The following is a 21,843-nucleotide window of genomic DNA, read 5'->3' as shown; positions in this document are numbered from 1 at the left end:
GTTAGTACTCGCAAACGTTTTAATTTAACAGAGTTATAGATACAATCTGGAGAATTGTCTTATCGACCCCACACTTGTCTTGTGTGTTGTTCAGGGTCCAAACAAGAGCAGTGTTGAATTTTGTACTTTTTTGGAAATGTAATGGTTTCAATTTTAATAAACTTTGGATAAATAGACGACCAGTGCTCTGTAGCAGCTGCGGCCCGGACTCATCGATGTAAATCACGTTGTTGATAATGACAACAGCAAAACAACCGGTTCTCCACTCATGGCTCCTGTGTGCCGAGTCAAGCTTCTATGAACTCTGAACAAACCGGTGAGCAGCTCTTTGTCCTGTGGAGTCCAGCAGCAGGTCTTCACTTCGACTCATTTACTCCACAGGGCCACTTTGACAGTTTCAGAAGGAAAAGCTGGAACCAGGTCAAACAGCTCATGTTTGAAAAGTTTATTTTACTGAAGTAAGGTAATGTAATCCTGGTGAGGACAGTCGAGGACCTGTGGGGAGATGGCATGGCATCATGCTTACTCTGCGTCTGTGTGCGTGTGTGTGTGTGTGTGTGTGGTGTGTGTGTGTGTGTGTGTGTGTGTGTGTGCGCTGAATTAAAGATATGTGGAGATGGAGAGGTGATTACAGTCATGACACTGGGGGATGGATTACAGAGGATTACATGCACGGACACTTACACACTTACACACTTACACACTTACACACATACACACACACACACACACACACACACACCCACACACAGTTTTACTCATGACACAGGAGTCTAAACGCGGAGCTAATACTGAAGTAGAAAAAAGTCAGAGAGCAATCGACAATCGATGGATTATGTTCAAAACATCATAAAAAGTAAAGCAACACATTTGTGTGACTGTCGTTCTTTCCCTTCTCTCTCTGCCCCCTTCCTTTCCAGGCAGTAGGCTGGCAACATGGCCATACCTCCTCCCTCTCCTTGGTCTCCACTCTTCCTCCTCCTCGTCTTCCTCCTGCTCCTCATCTCCTCCCCGCTCCCCCTGCAGGCCCGGCCTCTCCTCCTCCAATCGTCCATCAACGTGGCGGTGGTCTTCAGCGGCTCCAGCTACCAGAATGAGGTCAGGGGTCGTCTCAGCGGGGAGAACTTCGTGGACCTGCCCGTGGTGGTCAGCCCCGTGACGGTGCTGGTCAACGACACCAACCCCCGCGACCTGCTGACGCGCCTGTGTGACACCATGACCACAGAGAAGCTGCACGGCGTGGTGTTCGAGGACGACGTGGGCTCCGGGACCGGAGTTCAGGTACGAAGCTCCTCGGCAGAGTCTCGGTGTTCAGTCGCTCACATCCTGGTTTCCTAAAGCTGCACGAGGAAACAGCTGTCCCATCCTGTCGGCTCACATCACAACACAGAGCTGCAAAACTAAAGAACCAATTGAGATGCCAGGCATGAACTACCTTTGCTCAAATTAAATGTTGTTGCCATGTTTTTTGTGAGGGAGAACATCTGAAACATTATGCAGATAGTTAATCAATCCAGGGGAAGGAGCCCTTAGTTTAAAGTAAAGAGTATTTTATTTGAAATGGGAAGTCCAATTTCCAAATGTACAATATATTTAGCACTTTACTCTTCTCACTTCACTGGAGAAAAGCTTTTTTATTATATCTTACATGATGGCGTTGACACCAGAATATTAAAAAATCACTCCACAGGAAACTTGTTAGGACTTTTCCTTCATGTGCTCTTCAAAGCTGGAATTGAAAGTGGATCAATTCTTATTTTACGATACGATCCAAAGCCTCACTGAGCTGGAGCAACATTCTCAACTTTCTCTCTGGAAAAACATGAACCCCGTCTGTTTTGTCTTCAGGTGGCAGAAGTGGCCCAGATCCTGGACTTCCTCTCCACTCAGACAGCTCTGCCAATCGTGGGCATCAGCGGTGGCTCGGCAGTGGTCATACCATACAAGGTAATGTCGAAATAATGAGCCTGTCTCTTCAGCTCCGGCCTGTCCCCGGCATGGAGACTGGATTTCTCTGCTTTCACTTGCTATGCCACAGAAACCGCATTTCACCCGGAGGTATTGATGTAACATTAGAAACATAGAGTATAATGTGCAATTAAAGAAGAAAGGACAAAGAGATTGTGGGAATGAATTGAACAACAGCCTCTAGTGGAGCCTGTCGCTGCAGCGCTGGCTCCTCTCAGCCTCCTGTCTTCGTCAGAACTCTTCCACACCGGCGTCATTCAGCTTAAAACAACTTAAGTAGGTCAGAGCAGTGAAACCTACTTTGGCGAGCAACTCCCTGCATGCAAATATTGGGATATGAGCAATACAGATGGGTGAATTGTCAGTGATGACTGCAGCCATCGACCCTCATCAGCTCCTCTAATCCCTGGCTGAGAAAAGTCGGTGAGCTGTGGGAAAGGGAAACTTTGCGAAGGGGAGACGAGTGCTGAGGGCGAATCTGCGCCTCGATCAATCATCCCTGAGCAATTGAGGAGCAGCGGGTTTTTCCTGCTATGATTTAGCAAGTATCTGGCTGATGAATGGATACGGAGAAGCAGTGAGAGCTGTGTAGTTAGACAGTAAAGAAGAGATTAATGGCGCCAGGCTGGATTCTTAATCTACGCCTTTTCTCCACTCATGAGCAGCGTAATGGCTTCCTCTCGCTCCTCCTGTTCTTCTGCTCGTCTTCCCCTTCCCTTCTTTAACTGTTTCGCTATCATCAACACCTTGTATTTATAGAAGTGACTCTCACACGTAGAAACACACATGCAAATGAGCCTCCTCACGCACGAGATCACACCCCCAAACGGGTGAATCCTGGGATCGGTGCAGAATCACAACCTGAGATTCAAAGTGTAGTAATGAAAGTGCAGGATTTCTGCCCCGAGCCCCAGGCAACATTTTGTTAACCCCTCCCCGAGTTGCGTTTATCAGATTCACATTAATCAAAAGTATTTGGAGGCGTCATGTCGTACGTCGGACGGGTGTTAAACAGAGGGAGTTGTCAGGAGAGAAGTTGATTTGCTGTATTTTGATGGCGGAGCGGGAAACACATAGTGAGTGAGTGAGTGAGTAAGAGGCGGAGAGAGGAGTGAAATGACAGCTGCCTGAAGGATGAGTTTCAGAGTCTCACAGATGCAGCTCCCTTTCCCTCTTCATTCTTGTTTCCTCGCTTTCTCCCCCACTTCATTCTACTTCCCACCTCGTCTCCTATCTCCTGTTGCTCTCCATATTTCCTTTAAGGCCCTTCAAACCCTCCAATTTTATTACCATATATCCCTCCTGAACAAATTTAAATCCAGGTTTTGGGCTCTTTTGTGCACTGAATCCATTAAGAGACAGCGCTGTGCTCCTCCCTGCTCTCTCAGAGCTCCAGGACCCTATTAAACAGTTAATTAGACCCTTCAGGAGACTGAAACCCCCCATAGCCCTTCATCATTCACCCCCAAATCAAAACCACTCGCTCTTCTCCTCCTTCTATTTTTCTGTTTAGCTGCCTTCCTTTTGTATTCTCCATCTTTCTCCTATCGTAGCTGCTTCACCTTAAATTGAGTGGAGCTCGTATCCCAGATGTGCTGTTCGTCCCCCGGGCAAAAGTATCTACGAGCCAAAGTACTCCAAAGTATTTGGGGCAAAGTTTGTCACTCGTCTACAATCTCTATTATGTCATTTTTTGAAGCCGATCACGGCCGGCTCAGTCTGGCTTATTTAACCTCTCCGCTTGACGGAGGCAGAGGAAAACAAACGCACAGATGGGACGTTGTCTGTTGTGCCGAGCGACCGCTTGCCTGGCGAGCTCAGAGGGCTGAGTGACAGTTCTCTATATAGCTCAAAGACTTATGCTCTCTCCTCTGAGGTGCGCCTGTCGAAGGCCTCGTTCAGCCCTCCTCCTCCTCGCTCCCATTCTCTCTTACACGCTCCTTTGTTGCCAGCACGGGGAGAAAGAAGCTCGTCGGAGGTGTTTGGCACAATGGGACAGGTGGATTGGACGGAGAAAGACATATGTCTGAGTGCGCGAGTCTCTTAGGGGATAAAAGAGCTCAATAGTGCTTGATTATCAATAGCCTGATGATGATGAATGTCTTTGATGGTGGGTTTAAAAAGAAGCAGCAGCCGTCCGGGGCCACCTATTTATGGCTCCTGTCTCAGTGATCTCTCTATGGCAAACAACAAGGAAAGGAGTGAATGAGACGAGGATGAAAAGACGGAAGGGAGGAGAGGAAGTGTGTCTTTTGTCAGGCGGCGCACACATCAAGCGAAAGGAAATGAGAAAGCGTGAGGAACGGCTGAGAAGAAGCATGAAGAGCGTTCAATAGGGCCAGTGAGCGAAAAGAGAGGAAAAACAACGCAACATATTTCACACAGAAGCTGGAAATTAGAGATTGAGTGTGTTTTCTCTTTATGTATATGTGTGTGTGTGTTTGTATGTATGTGTGTGTGTGTGTGTCGGTTGTCTGGTGAGTCACTGCAGTGTGCTGGGTGATCATTAGAGGGGGCTGCATCCAGATGTCGCGTCTTGGGAGTTGTACAGTCGGAGTGAACAGGAGACGAGTTAAAGGGATAGTTCCCAGAAAAAAAAAAAAAAAAAAAAAACATTATTAAGGGTTTGAGTGACTTTCGAGGTCTCAGGGGTAAACAGCGTAAATATCAATTCTTCAAACATAGATGTGTGAATGAAGATGTTTCGAGTCAAATTTGAAATCCCCTGAAACTCAATATGTGTTTTCTGGACTCAAACACATATTTCCGGGTGTACTATCCCTTTAAGAAAGGGAGGATACTGGTAAACGAGGCTGTGTTGAGGGGGGAGAACGGGTGACGACCACAATCTCTAAAGTGTAACGTCAACTTTTGGTTGAATTGTCTCCCCCTGGAAATTCAAAAAAAGTTGATTAAAGATTAATGTCTCATCCAAGAAGTACACACTTTTTTAACGGCACACTTTTTTAAGTGTGCCGTGTCTTTAATGACCATATCTGATAAATGATGTTCAAGTTATGATGAACAATGATTGTGATAGTGATTGACTTCAGTCTCCTGGAAATCATGTGTCTCTAAATTCTGTTCACGTAAAAACTACATGGTGAAAAAGACTGAAATATGATCCACATGCTGGAACGTCTCATTGTGAAACAACCTGCTGCTGTAACAGCCTCCACTCGGTGAAACGGTTCAAACTCGATTTCTCCCTGAAGCCAAACAAGTATTTTTGTTGCCCAAACAACAGCGGCTGAAAACCGGAGACGGTCGAATGTCTCTGCCCGGGAGGCCAACTTGTCCCCGACAGCAGAATGGAGGTTTCACCAGATTTCATAATGTGGCTGCAGGCATCTACCTCCCGTTCAGCCTCAAACGTGTAACAGTGGAGTCAGACGTCAGTGTTTCACTTCATCCACACTAAACTCAGAAACCTATAAATATATATCCTTGTAATGTCAACACATCCAATGAAAGGACCTTAAATACCTGTGTATTTACTGAATATAAAGATGGACGACATAACAGCTCCAAGGAAGTGAAGCCAAATCATCTGGATCGCCCCCTGGTGGCTCGCTCCATTGAAACTGGCACCAGTGACTTTATGATCCTGAGAAAAACCCCCACACACCCAAAACAAAGATTATCACTCTGCTTCAAAAACGTTGGAAAAAGATAATTTTGCATTTGTGAATCTAGTATTCACTGACTCCTTGTTAAATAATAAACGTGTCATAAAAACGATTGGGCTGCTGAGTAACGTTTAGGGAGAGAACAGATGAATTAACAATACGTGATAACTCGCATCTGTTTTCACGAAGCATTATTAAATGTCCCCGTTGAACAGAGTGAGTGTTTATCACCCGTCAACCAGATTTAGCTCATTACGGTTCTGAGCATCAAATAACGAGCGGTTGTGGTCGTAGCCGGTGATAAAGTCTGGAACAAACGGGGCTGACAGCTTTTACGTGTTTGCCAGTAAACAAGAGCTAAAGCTTTTTAAGAGAGGACCTGATGGATTTCTGAGGAGAAGCTCGAGAATTCTGAACATGAAACATCGATTATTACGATTTGAAGCCGTCCTTGGATCCGGGATGTCGGACCGAACGTCTCTCATCAGAGTTTCTTCTTTCTGGTTTTGTCTCCGTGCTCGGACTGACCTGCTTTCTCCGGTTATCCTTCCGTACTCCCGGCTCCAACCCCCCCCCCCCCCCCCCCTCTGTCTCTCTCTTGGCCTCATGGTCCAGAAACCAGAAGCTCCAGAAGCAGGACACGAGGAGCCCAGAGCCGCCGCGCTGTATTCCCACCTGAAACTGGTTTTTATCGCTGGGAATGAAATTACGTTCGAGGCCAGGCAGCCTTCCGAGTTTCACAGCATGGTCCAGTAATTTCAATAAGGCACTCTGTTAAATTGCTAAAGCTGCGGCTTTTAATGTAGTTTCAGGAGTGATTTTTTTTCCGTTAAAGGTTATATATGGAGTGGGGGGGGGGGGGGGGGGGGGGTAAGACAGGAAGGCTTCTCTCCAGTTTAGAGCCTCACGAGCTGAGATAGAGTTTAAAATCCTTTTTCTACCCATCTAAAAAGATTGTTTCTATTTAAAGGGTCAAGTCACACAAATGCATATTTTTCTACTTGTCTTAAAATGAAGAATGGTTTGGTTTGAGGTTTTGGTTTTGACATTAATATTGAGAGTGTTTCGCCCGCAACGTCAGTGCAAGAGAAGTGTCTTTTTTCATTCACTGGACAAAAGTACTGGAGTCACTTTCCATTCCAGTACTGGAGTCACTTTCCATTACTGGAAAGTGACTCCAGCGAGGGGCGGGTTCAGTGCAGAGTTCTCCTGGTGAGAGGAGTGTATGAGCAGCCACCGTGTCCACCATCTCCCTGTCACATTACCATACGCTTCTGCAGCAGGACTGCTAATTACGTGTGTGTGTGACAGCCGCATTGCCAAGGTGGTGAGAAGGCTGGGAAGTGAAGGTTGGGGGGGGGGTTGCTGGGTACCTGTATGTATGTAGGTGTGTGTGTTTGTGTGTGTGTGTGTGTGTTTGAAGTTCAAAAAGAAGCAAATTTCCTTCAGATTTCACTCAGATATTCGGTTATTTGACACATTTGCTGCTAATTAGAAAAATGATGAAACAAGTGATCGACACGTCATTTTCTATGTTTTAAAGCTTAGACCCAACTCATTGGATTTTAATGACGCAGCTCGCCACTCCTCCGTCACTGCAGCTGAAGTGGGACACCGGCTTTAACCCGGACTTCCATCGTGGAGACATTTTTTATTCATTCCCTGGCAGCCCGACATGGCTGTGTACACGCTCTTTTTATAACTATTCTGGTGCACAGCCCAGTCAGTGGTCTGCTGGAGGTTTGATCCCCTGGAGGTGAGTCTCCAACAGGCTCTGGCAGAGATAAAACCCGGTGAAAATTGAGTGAAGGAGAGTCAGGCTGTGATATTCCTGTGGTATTCCTCCGGCTGCACGGCTCCCCGGGGATTTGCAGAACTCTCTGAGCCGTGGGAGAGGGGAAGAGCAACAGGAAGAGGAGATGACAGTCAGTCACCTCTGAGCTGAGGAGAGACGATCCGAGACCTGCTCCCAAACGGCACTCGACAGTTGAACACTATCTGCTCTCTCACTCTCTTCAGCACAGCTCCCGTCCTCGGATGTCGCTGTTCAGATTGGGGATGTGACAAAGAGAGAGGAAGCCACATCACTCTGATCTTCACCCTCTTGCACCAGCTCGCTGTCCGCTATTGAGTCAAATTTAGAATATTACTCCTCGTGTTGAACCCGGCACAGTGTTGCTCCTGATTACATCACAGGTCCTCTCATCCCTCACAGAGATGTCAGGCCGCTTGGCTCTTTCATCCACGCTGCTACTGCACAGGCCCCAGATCAGAAAGGGGCAGACGGATGGTTTGAATCTGCTGAAACAGTTTTCAAGCTTTGCTGTTAATTCACATCTTGTACACGTCAGTCTCAGCTGTCCATCACAATGTTTCACCCCATTTCATAGCATTAATTAACTCATTAACTCATATCATTAATTAATACCTTTGTCATTTGAAGGTTTCATCCATGTTTTATATGTGTCTGACCCCCTTGTTATAATTGAACATTTCGCTTCTGTCCACATCTGATTGTGTCTCATCTTCCTCCCGTCCCTCCCTCACTCTTCCTCAATGGCCTACATTTTATGAATGATATTTGAAGGACATCCAATGGCCTCTAATTCAAATGGCCCTATTAACTCTACATCTCACATACGACGCACAAAAATACACATAGAAGTGTGTATGCAAATGCGTGCACACACACCAGCGGACCACCCCTCCTTGACAGAACGAGAACAGCGGGACTGAGCGTTTGTAGTTCAGAGACATTTGTACCAGACAGTGGCTGAATATGGAAAATCAAAGCTCTTTTGTAAAATGTAAGAGGCTGTAAAAGTGCAAACAGAATAAATATCCATGGTGACTGCTCTACATACTACACACAACTCAGCATCTGAGTCTTTATCAGCTTAATGGGTTTATTGTGTGTGTCTGTCCCTCCCAGTCAAACCATGTTCTCTTGTTTGGATGTGGTTTTAGTGATTTCTAAACTTTCCAATGAGGCTCTTGGACGTCATCGTAAACATGTCACAAAATCGCCAACTGGAAATATATGAAGATTTTTAAAGATATCGTGAATTCAAGTGTCCTCTGTCCAAGCTCACTTATAATTGACTTCTCTCTTTTCGCTCCATTTGTTTCTTCTTTTCAACTTAATTGGTTTAAGAGGCCGTTCCACTGTGTTGCCTGTGTGACTTTTAATGGAAACACTTTCACAAGTTATAGACGCCCTATTAATTGAGATCAAGTGATTAAGATTCAGTCCAGTTCTGTTCAGGTTTCATGTGAATTAAAACTATTCTGCAGCAGTGACAGCGTTTGATTTTGTGTGAATACCTTTTCGTCAGTTTTCTTCAGTTGTGACAGAAACGCAGATGTTACAGATCTTTGTTTTACTGATTCACTCCAGATATTTTTACCTGAGCAGAGTTTATCTTCTCACAGACGAAGAACATTTCATCACCCGAGGGCTCGTTCAGAACTCGTGATGTTCTCACAGAAGTGAAGTGAAATCTTGAAATGAAATATTTTTTCTGCATTTTTTGAGAAATAAAGTCCGACAATGACGAGACAACATTTCAAAACCATTTTCACAGCTGAAACGACGGCAGCGCTGAAGTTGCTGTTGCATCCCCCATATTTGATTTCCTAAAAGATTCTCTCCACCTGAATCCTCTTTACTCTTTACAGTCAGAGGGTTCCTCCTTCCTGCAGATGGGAGCGTCTCTGGAGCAGCAGATCCTCTGCATGTTCAAGGTACACAAATAAAAACAACTGACGATTAGACCTCATTCAAACAGTCGAGAGTCTCATCAAAACTTAATCCCTGTTTCAGATCATGGAGGAGTACGACTGGGGCGAGTTTGCGGTGATCACCAGCTTGATGCCGGGATACGACACCTTTGTGGATATAGTGGAGGCCTACACAGATACCTCCTATTTCCTGTGGAGGCTACAGGACATATTGACCCTGGAAATGTCTGTTGGGTCGAATGATGCGAGGACAAAGCGCATGCTGCAGCAGGTACGATGAGAAACACACAAAACCGTGGATAAAGCTGTTTTCAGTCAGGAACGACATGTTCTCATCTTCATCAGCATCTTCTACCCGGTCATATTTAGCAATTCAACTTTGTAACTTAACAACAGTGACAGTTGTTGGGTTTTAATATTCAGCATCACATGATTTAAGAAGTACTTTCTGTTATTCACTGTTTTGTTTCTGTAACTTAGAGAAAACTTCAAATCTGCAGTTAGCAAACTTCACTGAGTTTAGAGGAACATCTGGAGCTGCTGTCTCCTGGTGGCCTCAGGTGCTGCTCCACGTTCAGGTTCTATCTTCTCCGTGAGTCCCCTCTGAGAGGTTTTTCCTTGCGTCTGCAGGTGGACTCTCAGGTCCTGATGGCGTATTGCTCCCACGACGAGGCTCAGTATCTGTTCAGTCAGGCAGCGGAGGTGGGCCTGCTGGGGCCGGGCTACATCTGGATCCTGCCCAGTTCGGCCGTGGGCAACCCCGACAGCCCTCCACCTGTCAGCTTCCCCATCGGCGTGATCGGCGTGATAACGGACCAGTGGAGGAAGAGCTTGCGGCAGAGGGTGAGGGAGGGAGTCGCCATCGTAGCCAAGGGGGCCGAAAGCTTCAAGAATCAGTACGGCTTCATTCCTGAGGGACACGGGGACTGCAGCAAGCCGGCGAAGCCCTCCAACAACAACACTCTGTTCAGGTGAGGCGTTACTCACAGACTATTTCTATTTGAGGGATCCTCACTGATGCATAGACTCGAGAGCACAGCTTTAGTTTTCACCTTTTTTTGTTTGAAATGCAAACTTAATGCCACTGTAATCAAGTTATAAGGTTGGATTCATTATTCATGGGTGGGCCGAGACGACTCATCAGGCAAAAGCCACAACACAACCGCTAACACAACGAAAAGAGCAAAGTGACTCACTTCCACTGATGCTCTGAGCATTCAATAAAAGTTTGTGTTCTTCGCCTTGGAAGGAAAAGTTGTGTCGTCACTTTTGCGTTACTGTTTCCTGTCAATGGGCTCGTGTGTTAGTCTGTCATGGACATCAACAGACAGTGGAAACACTCAGTACTGACAGGGTGCCCTCCACCAATCACCTGCCCCCGTCGTCCCCTGATGAACCACTTCCAGTCTCCCACGTTAGATTAAACCCAGCGGAGCTTTAGGTTTAATTAGGAGCTGATGATTACGTGTGTTTATCTTTGCACATGAATATGTAAATATGTGATGTAGAAGTTTCTTTGATTACGTGCGACAGTACTTTCCCTCCCCGTGTTTGAGAGTGTGTTTTTTCTCTGGGCGGCAGGCACATGCTGAATGTGACGTGGGAACGGAGAGACCTGTCCTTCAACAGCCAGGGCTTCCTCTCCCACCCCTCCATGATCATCATCGCCCTGGACAGGGAGAGACTCTGGGACAAGGTACGAGCCCCAGAGACACACTGACACAGCACAGTAACCTGAGAGGGGCCAATGGCATCAGTTGTTCCGAGGACAACGTGATGTACCTGGGAGCGGCACGGTGGTGCAGTGGTTAGCCGGAAGGGTCCGGGTTTGAACCTGCTGGCCGCCCGGGGCATTTCTGTGTGTGAAGATGGCAGCTTAGACGGTTTATAAAAAGATGGACGACACGACTGCTCCACCTTGTCTACTCCATGTTAATTGATGGGACATGGACCAATCTAATTAGACACAGTACAGGTCAAACTATTACTTCTCAATCTAAGTTCAGTTTTGATTAGTTACTTTGTGTCATAAGAGCACGACATGAGTGACAGCTCCAACTGACTCCCGATTGGTCGATGAATTCTGTTCAGGCTCCGTCAACAAAGACACAAAATGGTGATGGGTTCATCGGTTTCATGAAGACGTCTAGACGTGTCGTCCATCTTTATTCACGGTCTGTGGTTTCCATGTTCTCCCTGTGTCAGTGTGGCTTCCTTCCACGTTCTGTGTATATCTGGAACTTAGGTTCATTGAACACGTCCTGGGTGGTTGTGTGTCTTTGTGTGTTCGTCCTGTAATTGACTGACAACCTCTCCGAGCTGTAGCCAACCTCTCGGCCCTCAGAAGATAAGGGGTAATATAAATAATGGATGGATCACGTAGCTCACAAAGTATCTGACGCTCATTGCTCTCCCTCTGTGTCCTCAACTCTGGATGATGTTGATGTCGCTGGACACAACCAGTTGTGCGCACGTAAACATTTTTAAATGAGTGATCTGAAAACAACAATGTGTGAGTTTCCTGCTGGAGCCCCGACACACACACACACACACACACACACACACACACACACACACACTCACACACTTATCAAAGCCCGAGGGTGTATTGAAAAAGTGAGACAACACAAAGAGACCTGAGTGTAATCTCACAGCTACAGTTGAACTCATTTATTTCTACCCTGGAAAGACCAACCTACTTTGTCAATGTCACCTCGCTGGCTGGTGTGTGTGTAAACGTGTGTGTGTACGAACCTGGACATTGAGTTGTGCTGCAGTGGGCCTTTGTTTTGTGAGTGTGTGGATGTTAAAGACGCACTTAAAGCCGACATCTTTACACACACACACGTCATCCATGTGTTTTGTGTTCATGTCCAGGGGCGATGCAGCCGCACAACAGAACCGGTCACATCCCAACACGTGCCTGAACTCAGTGAATCTGCTTCTCAGTGTCATTACAGCTCGGTCTGTCACATCCTCCTCTTCTTCTCCTCCTCTTCCCCTTCTCCTCCTCTCGTCCTGTCGCTCGTCTGTGAAGATGACAGCTCGTGGCGTGCTCTCTCTTTTCAAGTCTTTCTCCTCCATTGTGACACCCTGACAATTTAACATGATCTTTTTCCCTGACGAGCGCTGCTGGGAGACACTTTGGACAGGAAAGTCCACAATTCTCTTCTCGGCCCCTTCTCAGAGTTTCCCGTCTCCGTCCTCCTTAATTATTTTCCACCTGTAGAATAACCACAACCGGTTTGAAGCTGGATCTGTTTTCTGCAAGTGACATAAAATATGTGTTATTTCGACTCAGCACTTAACTGTCTGGCTTCTCTCTCTATGAACCATCAGTTTCATTTCCAGCCACAGCATACAGCTGCTTTCAGCGAAATAGCATATCTCCAGTAAAGTGACTGTGCACTGCGTTCCCAGCACTAAAGAGCAGACGGGCAAAGTTAGCGACCAGCTGGGGAACAACCAGATGTTTGCCTCGTAGGGTGGAGGAGACCAAAACACAGTTAGAGGGAAAGTGGATATTAGTTTTTATTAATCACTGGTGGACAAATGCTACTGCTGCTCAGTCTGTGTAAATACGCAGCTGTTTGTTGATATATTTGAAAGTTATTTTGGATGTGTGCAGTTTGAAGGAAACATGGATTTTGAAGTGTTTAAAGTGGAGCAATACCCAATCTGCTAAATAAGGGACCTTGATCCAATCCAGGTTCTTCATGAAGAATCTCAAGAATAAAGACTAGTGACAAACACTGAAAACAAAATGATTTGAGTAAATCCCCTTCAGCTTGTGGAGCCCAAAACAAGTCTTGTACGAGCCTCACTCCTCTGATTTCTGACTCCTCATTAATTCTCAGATAATAAAGCTGCTCTACACGAATCAACATTCCAAAAAAACAACATTATATAATACATTTATGTCCTGGAGGATTTGGGGGAATTCCTGCATTTTAACAGAGCATCCAGAAATAAAAATAAGAAGTTCTAGCTGCTTCCAGTCACATCCTCTGTGAGACGCTAAGACGCATGAGAATCCCATAAGAGACGGACAGTGATTCACAGATGGCGCCGAGGAAACAAATCACCCTCCTCCACATCAGACTGTACCTTCGCCGCAGATTTGTAAACCATCCGTGTACGGCGAGGGGAAGAGCGTTAGCGCGAGGGAGCCGAGGAACAAATCAGGAAGCCGCTGTGAGAAAGAGGTCTCATTAAAACGGCGAGGGAGCGAGTGTGGCGTGCAGTAAGTCAGAGCGGGCTGAGCTCAGTACGCCTCATTAGGCCGGGCTGATGTGACAAACAGTCCTGCTCCTCACAGAGAGTTCCACTGAGCTTAGTGCAGACTGCGATGGGATTATTCATTCCGTGATGTGATATTTTTCAGCAATTCTGGTCAGAAGTGGTTTCCCCCCTCCGACATAAAAACTCAATATATTGCCCCACCCCCCCCCCAAAATATTTGTTGCCGTGCCTGCAGCTCGTCGGCATCACATTTTTCATTTTGCAGAAACTCTTCATCACTTAAACCTTTTATTTTCATATTATTGAAGCAGCGAAGACAGAAAAAGTAAATCGCACTTAATCACTCGAACGGTTTTCATTTACGAACAGTGACATTTAAATCTGTTTCTTTAGCTGGACCAAAAAAAGAAAAAAAATCATAATTGAATAATCAGTCAACAGAATGAAAACGGATTGAAGGCAACACATGCTGGCATGTATTATTAATGTGATGCAGGCAGTTTTGCACGTTGTATTAGTTTCTGGCTTTTCCCCCCCAATACGTCTAAGTCAAAGACTTTAGAGTCTCAGTGTGCATTAACGAACCCGCTCTTCATCTTCTAATCCTCTTCCTCCAGGTCAGCCAATGCAAATTATCCTTTTTAACATAAAATTAACTAATGGTACTCAGTAGAGCCCCCCCCCAAAGGGTTCCCTTAAATCCAATCAAGCTGTACCAAATTTCACACACTCATAGATATCAGTTCTCTAAATATGCCCGAGTTCTGTCATCAAGATCCATGAAATGTTCACTGGGAAATCAATGATTATGTCAAGAAAACGATTTAAAGATATGTTTGGATCTGCCCTGATATTTGAGGGTTTCTGGTGTTTCAAAAAACAAACCTCCTCGGTGCAGGTAAACATTTTTCAACTCCCTGAGTAGTCCAAGACAGACAGGTGAAGACAGACGGGGTTGCCATAAATTAGAAGTCAACCATGTACATGAGCTCTTTCTCTCCCCCCCCTCTTGTCTGCAGGTGGGCACATACTCTCGGGGGATCCTCCAGGTCCGCTATCCTGTCTGGCCTCGGTACGGCAGCTTCCTGGAGCAGGTGTCTGACGACCGGCACCTGACCGTGGCCACGCTGGAGGAGCATCCCTTCGTCATGGTGGAGAACGTGGACCCCGGCACCGGCACGTGCGTCCGCAACACGGTGCCCTGCAGGCGTCAGTCCAACCGCACAGAGAGGTACAACACAAAAACACATGCTCCCCTTTTCACATCTGTACTCAGTCCCAGATGTTCGTATCCAATTGTTGAAGTTTAACCAACTTGTGCCTCGTAGTTGCATGACAGTGGCGTCAATCTGTTCATTTATTTCTAATAAATATAAATTAAAAAGTCGGTTTGTGGCCCCAGATAAATTTTGATGAAGCCAAACCCCCGATATCAGTGGAGCTGATAGCAGATATATCTCTGAGCTCATGATTGTCATTATTCAGATGCAACAGAGACTGAATCTCAAAGCTTTCTGTGTCCCACTGTCGTCATCAGCACATCCACATTTACTCCTTCTCATCAGGAGCTCAATGTCCACATTATTTTAAGCATTTGTCTCTCTCACCCCGTATTTGTTCTTATTAATAGTCAATCAATGAAAACATGTAATTCAAAGTCGAGCAGTATTTTGGATTGAGCTCAGAAAACCAGGTTTCTTACGGCTCGATGAGTGTTGACACATTTCAGATAATACCCAGCGCTGCACGCAGACATCTGCACCCTCCCTCTCCCGTTCCTCTGCCCTAGTTTAGTTCTGACTAGACACCGCAAACCTCCACACTTCATTAAACACAGAGTAATTTTGTGTGCTGAGTGTCTACGCACTTTTAAAAACACACCTCTGGTGTCACACACAGATCGCATTATGGCAGACAACAACCATTACACAGCTATTAGCTCTGATTCCCTACAACAGGTGCTCGCCAGGAATACACAACGTCTTCATCGTGTTCAAACAACCACGGAAAACAGAAATAGTGTTTAAATACTCAGTCGTGAGTTTAATGATGGAGGTGAGAAAGAAGCAGCTCAGCTTTATTGTTCCAAGTCTGACAAAACACACATTTTCCAACATGGTCCTCAATCAGAATCCGTGGTTTGATCCCCGGCTCCTCCAGTCCACATGGCAAAGTGTCCTTGGGCAGGACACTGAAGACATATTGCCCCTGACAGGTTTGCTGACAGTGTGTGAAGAAGCCCAGCATGTGGCAGCGCTGTGGGATTGTGTGTGACTGGGTGGGTGTGGCTCTCAAGAGGACGAGGAGACTAGAAAAGCTTTAAACACATTTATTTATCATTTTTACAATAACTTGAAAACATTAAAAGTTGTGCGTCCTGAGAATAAAAATGAGAGCAGGACTAAATCACTCTGGAGCTTGTGTATGTTTACATATCTTACTACCCTGCTCTATATACTGATATATTTAGGTGTATATTATTATTTAGCATAGAGGAAAATGAAATATGTTGTTTTAATTGCACTTGATAAAAGTATATAATGATATTATACCTTTCAGTGTTATGGCCTGAAAGTGCACCCAGTATGAACCATTAAAAAAACACACACGCAAACATCCAATTACATGTGTGTGCAGTAATAAAGGTCTGGTCTGTTAGTGTCTGCAAACATAGTTTAAAACTGGTTCGGAGAAAAGTAATAAAGAAAAGTGTGTGTGTGAGTGTGTGTGTGTGTGTGTGTGTGTGTGTGTGTGTGTGTTATGCAGATTGCAGTGCTGACTGTGGCTTGCACATTAATTACAGAGCGAGATATACAGTATGTAATGGTTGTTGTTGGGAGTAATGGCACATCGATTGCCAGTAAAGAAGATTTATTTGTCCACCATGAAGACATCTGTCTTAGCAGTGGACAATGTGACCCCCATCCCACCGTCTCCCTGCTCCTCTCTCACCGTCCCTCTCCGGCGGCCTTGTCCCATTTGGACGGTGTCCAGCAGAGAGCGGGAGAAGGGAAGAGACAGAAGTCTGCAGCTTTAGAAATCTTTTAATCTCGCTGCAGCTTCTCCGCGGAGCAGATGTTTTACGTGATTAAAACTTTTTGTCTCGCTCATTAAAAACCTTTTCTTCGGACAGATGACGGCTTCTGTTGCCAGAGTCTGAGCTGATCCGGAGTCAGAGCCCTGCACTGAGCAGTCTCCTCCACTGCAGCTCGTTCAGCTCATTTAGTAAATGATGGTAAAGCATAACATGCAGGGACCAGATGGGGAATATCCACCAATTCAAAACAAGTATTATTGTTATTGTAATTACAGTTAGATTATCTGTGATGCAATGATATTTTGTGCTTTGACAGAAAATTACACACTAAGATCTTTTTTTAATATAACAATAGATACTTTATTGATGCCGAGGGACACTTGGTTTTGTGTTTTAAATATTTTAGCCTTATTCTGCTGTTATTCTATGAACGTAAACAGGATGTACTATAAGGCCAAAAGTATGTGGACAAACGTCTTGTCTTAAAGGGCACAGGTTATGAAAATTTCACTTTTGTAGTGCTTCTAAACTTTAATTTGGGTATCTGGCATGTCTACCGTCCCCAAAACTCTGGAAAAAAACAACTCCAGCAAGTTGTTGTGGTTCCTCTATTTCAGAAACGATACGCTAGAGTGCGTCGAATGGGAATATGACCAAAATAAATGGTCACTCCATGCCCATGTAGGGAGTCTTGCTACGTGGCCTTGGATGAGCGAGCTAACGCTAGCCCGGCTACACCGGCCGGGTTAGCGCGCAAGCTAACTCTAGCTCCCTATGGCTCCCTCCGGCTAGCGTTCTGGTTGTGATGGTTTCCTTTCTGTTTCCTGTCCCACACTCACCTGAGAATCCTCCTCGCTCGCTCTCTCCCCTCCAACTCCCTCACAAACACACTGCGCAACACAACTGCTGCTAATCCCTCAGAGGAATCCTGTGCTGTACGTGTGCATGTGTATGTGTGCGGGACGGACAGACACGGCCCAGTTTGAGTGTTGAATGTGATTCCAATGTGTGTGTAAGTGTTTGTGTGTGTGCATTGTTAGTGGAGTGTGAATAATGGCGACAGTTGGCCGGCTCCAGCAGCAATTTAATTAACGCTGCCTTTATCGGAGCTATTGACTCCCATGAAAGCAACAAGCTGCTCAAAGACACGTGAAATGCGTCTAAAATTAATGATCACACTTCTAAAACATAGTCACTGTTAATTACCGGTTTGTCTATTTTCCATTCAATCTCCTGCTCATTCATTCACGCAGCACATTGTCTTTTTATTATTTGTCGGCTCTGGTGCTGTGTCATTGACATACTCACACACACACACACACACACACACACACACACACATTGTGACTGTGGTGTATCTGATCGAGTGTTCTGTGCTCGACTGTATTAGCCTGCGGTACCCCGGGTGCTGGATCGATAGCTGATGCCTGGGTGTTGTAGTACTACTACTAAAGCGTGCCTACAAGTCACCTCGCCTCCGTGTACGTTATTGATTATCAAAGAGTACTAGTAACCCACGGTCCAGTTTGAGACATACCTCCAACACTCTTTATATAACATAAAGAACCACAACATGGTGTCAGAAGACAGAGTTACGGAGTGAGCCGAGTGACTACATGCAAGGTGAAAAAAGATTAGCATCCTGCTAACACCGGACGGCTACGGGGCGAGCATGGAGCAGTTCAGACCACCGTCACAGCTGATGCTCACGGGGAATATCGCTGAAAACTGGCGCAGATGGGAACAACGCTTTCGCCTGTACATGACTGCTTCAGGTGCGTCAGAGAAAGAGGAGGAGGTTAAAATAGCCATCCTACTTCATACCATAGGCGATGAAGCATTAGAAGTGTATAACACACTCCATGTTGTTCCGTCCGAAGAAGATGACATAACGGTGGAAGACGTTCTCAAGGCATTCAAAGAGTACTGCAGCCCACTGAAGAATGTTGTGTTTGAACGACATCAGTTCTGGTCTCATGCGATGTCATCAGGAATTACAGTGGACAGATTCATTACAGAACTGCGTCAGAAAAGTAAAGACTGTGAGTTCGGCCGAAGTGAAGATGACATGATGAGGGACAAGTTAGTGTTCAGCATTAATGATCCTCGTCTGAAAGAGAGATTACTCCGTGAAAACGGACTTACACTTCAAAGAGCCATTGACATATGCAGGTCAACAGAACTTGCCAAGACACAAATACAGGTGATGCAGATGACCCCAGTCACGTATGATGCACCAATTGATGCTGTGGAGAAAACAAAAAGACACAAACAAACAAGCAGCAGGTTCAACATGGGCAAGAAGCAGACGACAGTGAACTGCCAGAGATGTGGGAGACAGCATGAGCCCCGCCAATGCCCAGCTTACGGAGCAATGTGTCACAAGTGTGGAAAAAACAACCACTTCTCCAAGGTATGTCGCGCAGTTGCAGAGAAACGTGACAACTATAAGTTCAAGACTGTGAACAACATTGAAAGTGAAATGGATTCCTTGTATATTGGCATGGTAGACAGCAATGAGAAAACAGCAGCGAGCCTCACAAAGAACGGCAATTGGTTTGAAACAGCCAGCATCCGAGGAGTACCAATAAAATTCAAACTTGACACAGGTGCTGATGCAAGTGTGCTGCCCATGTCTATTTTCAAGCAGATACCAGGTCCCATTCGACTGCGGCCCACAAAGACTGTATTGATTGCTTTTGGTGGAGCCCGCCTGCCTTCATGTGGGGTTGCATCCCTGCAGTGTGAAACCGCGAGACACACAGCCACTGTAGAGTTCCATGTAACCGGACAGGCAGACAAAGCGATTCTGGGAGGTGAAGCATGTACAGAGTTGAGGTTGGTAAAGAGGGTTGAAGCACTGACAACGACACCCCCACAGCCATCAAATCCTCCATTCACCAAAGAGGATCTGATTGAAAAGTATGCTGAGGTCTTCACCGGACTGGGCGAGTTTCCTGGAGTACATCACATACATGTTGACTCATCTGTCCCCCCTGTGATTCATGGCTGCAGAAACATACCTCTTTCAATCATGGACTCACTGAGACGCACACTTCAGGATATGGAGAAGAGAGAGGTGATAAAACCGGTGAACGAGCCAACTGAATGGGTGAACAGTCTCGTCGTCACGAAAAAAAAAAATGGTTCACTAAGGGTGTGTTTGGACCCTAGTAACCTGAATGAAGCTGTCAAACGCCAGCATTACTCCATACCTACCCCTGAAGATGTGCGCAGTAAGCTCGCCGGGAAAAACATCTTCACCATCCTGGATGAAAAAGATGGTTACTGGCAGATCAAGTTGGACGAGCCATCTTCGAAACTGTGCACCTTTAATACACCTTGGGGCCGATACCGCTTTCTCAGGCTTCCGTTTGGGATTAAGTCAGCCAGTGAAGTGTTCCAGCAAAAGAACTGCGAGACCTTTGGTGACATCCCAGGTGTGCACATCGTTGCAGATGACATGATCATAGCTGCCTCCTCAGAGCTTGAACATGACAAAATCCTTCATGAAGTGATGGAGAGAGCATAGGCAGCAAATGTGAAGCTTAACAAGGACAAAATACAGTACAAGGTTGACACAGTGAAATACATGGGACACATAATTACCTCAGCCGGACAGAGGCCTGACGATGCAAAGATCAAAGCAATCATCGACATGCCGCCCCCAGTGGACAAACAAGGCCTCCTACGCCTGTTGGGAATGACCAAGTTCTTGGCCCAGTATGTGCCAAATGAGGCCTCACTGACAGCGCCGCTCAGACAGCTGCTCAAGAAAGACGCAGTATGGCAGTGGTGTCCACACCACGATGCAGCGCTGGAGACTCTGAAAACTGCTCTCACACAGGCACCAGTGTTGAGGTACTACGACCACAAAAAGCCGCTCACACTGCAAGCAGACTCATCAAAGGATGGACTCGGTGCATGTCTGCTACAGGACGGACAACCTCTCTCCTATGCCTCGCGTGCACTCACAGATACGGAAAAGAGGTATGCTCAAATAGAGAAGGAGCTGCTGGCCATTGTTTTTGCGGCCAAAAGATTTCATCAGTATGTCTTTGGCAGACCAGTGACTGTGCAGTCAGATCATAAGCCTCTGGAAGTCATAGTCAAGAAACCACTGAACAAAGCACCAGCACGACTACAAAGCATGTTGTTACAACTGCAAAGATACGATTTGTACATCACTTACACCCCAGGCAAACACATGTATATCGCAGACGCACTGTCACGAGCCACGACGAGCAAAGATGGTGACAATGTGAACGAGAACACCTGTGATGAGAAAGTTGTGTACGCCATGGAGGCCACAGATGCATTAAGTGAGGAGACACTCAACCAGCTGAAATCCGCCTCTGCTGCAGACAGTGTATTACAAGCTGTGTGTGAGAAACACCTGAACGGCTGGCCTGCAAGAAGACGGAGCCTGGACAGAAGTCTTCACAGCTACTGGCCACTGCGACACGACATCAGCATCCATAATGACATCATCATGGTGGGAGATAGAATAATCATACCACAGAGCTTCAGGAAAGTTATCTTAGAGAAGCTTCACATAGCTCACCAGGGTGTCCAGCGCACAAAGGCCAAAGCTAGAATAGCCCTCTACTGGCCTGGCATGACACGGGACATAGAGATGACAGTGGAGAAATGTAAGCAGTGCCAGCTGTTTCAGCCGCAACAGCAGAAAGAGCCACTCATCACACATGAAGTTCCTGAACTCCCATGGATGAAAGTTGGAGCTGACATCTTCCATCTGAAAGGTCAGTCTTACCTGTTGCTAGTGGATTATCTGACAAAATATCCTGAAGTGCTGAACTTGCCCGATTTAACAGCTCAAACAGTAATCCAGAAAATGAAGTCAGTTTTCGCCAGGCACGGGATTCCCAGAGAGCTGGTGAGTGATCACGTTCCTTTTGCCAGCTACGAGATGAGGTCGTTTGCAGCCTCATGGGAATTCAAGCTTACGCACTCCAGCCCTGGATATCCGCAGTCCAATGGACTTGCGGAGAGGTCTATAAAGACTGTGAAACATGCACTACAAAAAGCAATGCAAACTGGCACAGACCCGCATCTTGTACTGCTGTCACTGAGGAACACACCAGTGACAGGGCTGAACATGACACCTGCACAGATGTTGATGGGAAGAGCTCTGCGCAGCACGCTTCCATATTCCAGTGCTTTGCTAAAGCAGTCCACCCCACGGCACATGCACAGCAGGTTACA

General features: G+C 46.1%; 1 protein-coding gene across 1 annotated transcript in view; it reads left to right on the top strand.

Moving 5' to 3' along the window:
* Nucleotides 1-934: 934 nt before the first annotated feature.
* LOC133931718 (glutamate receptor ionotropic, NMDA 2C-like) overlaps nucleotides 935-21,843 on the top strand; it is a 36,130-nt gene continuing 15,221 nt past the window's right edge. Inside the window, exons 1-8 of the mRNA XM_062378659.1 lie at nucleotides 935-1,281; nucleotides 1,849-1,947; nucleotides 9,276-9,341; nucleotides 9,421-9,609; nucleotides 9,969-10,309; nucleotides 10,920-11,034; nucleotides 14,600-14,811; nucleotides 16,789-16,791. Coding sequence (XP_062234643.1) covers nucleotides 937-1,281; nucleotides 1,849-1,947; nucleotides 9,276-9,341; nucleotides 9,421-9,609; nucleotides 9,969-10,309; nucleotides 10,920-11,034; nucleotides 14,600-14,811; nucleotides 16,789-16,791 — 1,370 coding nt within the window. The 5' untranslated portion in view covers nucleotides 935-936. The remainder of the gene's footprint in view (nucleotides 1,282-1,848; nucleotides 1,948-9,275; nucleotides 9,342-9,420; nucleotides 9,610-9,968; nucleotides 10,310-10,919; nucleotides 11,035-14,599; nucleotides 14,812-16,788; nucleotides 16,792-21,843) is intronic.

Source organism: Platichthys flesus, chromosome 20, assembly GCF_949316205.1.
Source record: "Platichthys flesus chromosome 20, fPlaFle2.1, whole genome shotgun sequence".
Classification (NCBI taxonomy): domain Eukaryota; kingdom Metazoa; phylum Chordata; class Actinopteri; order Pleuronectiformes; family Pleuronectidae; genus Platichthys; species Platichthys flesus.
This window is presented reverse-complemented; position numbering and strand designations above follow the sequence as displayed.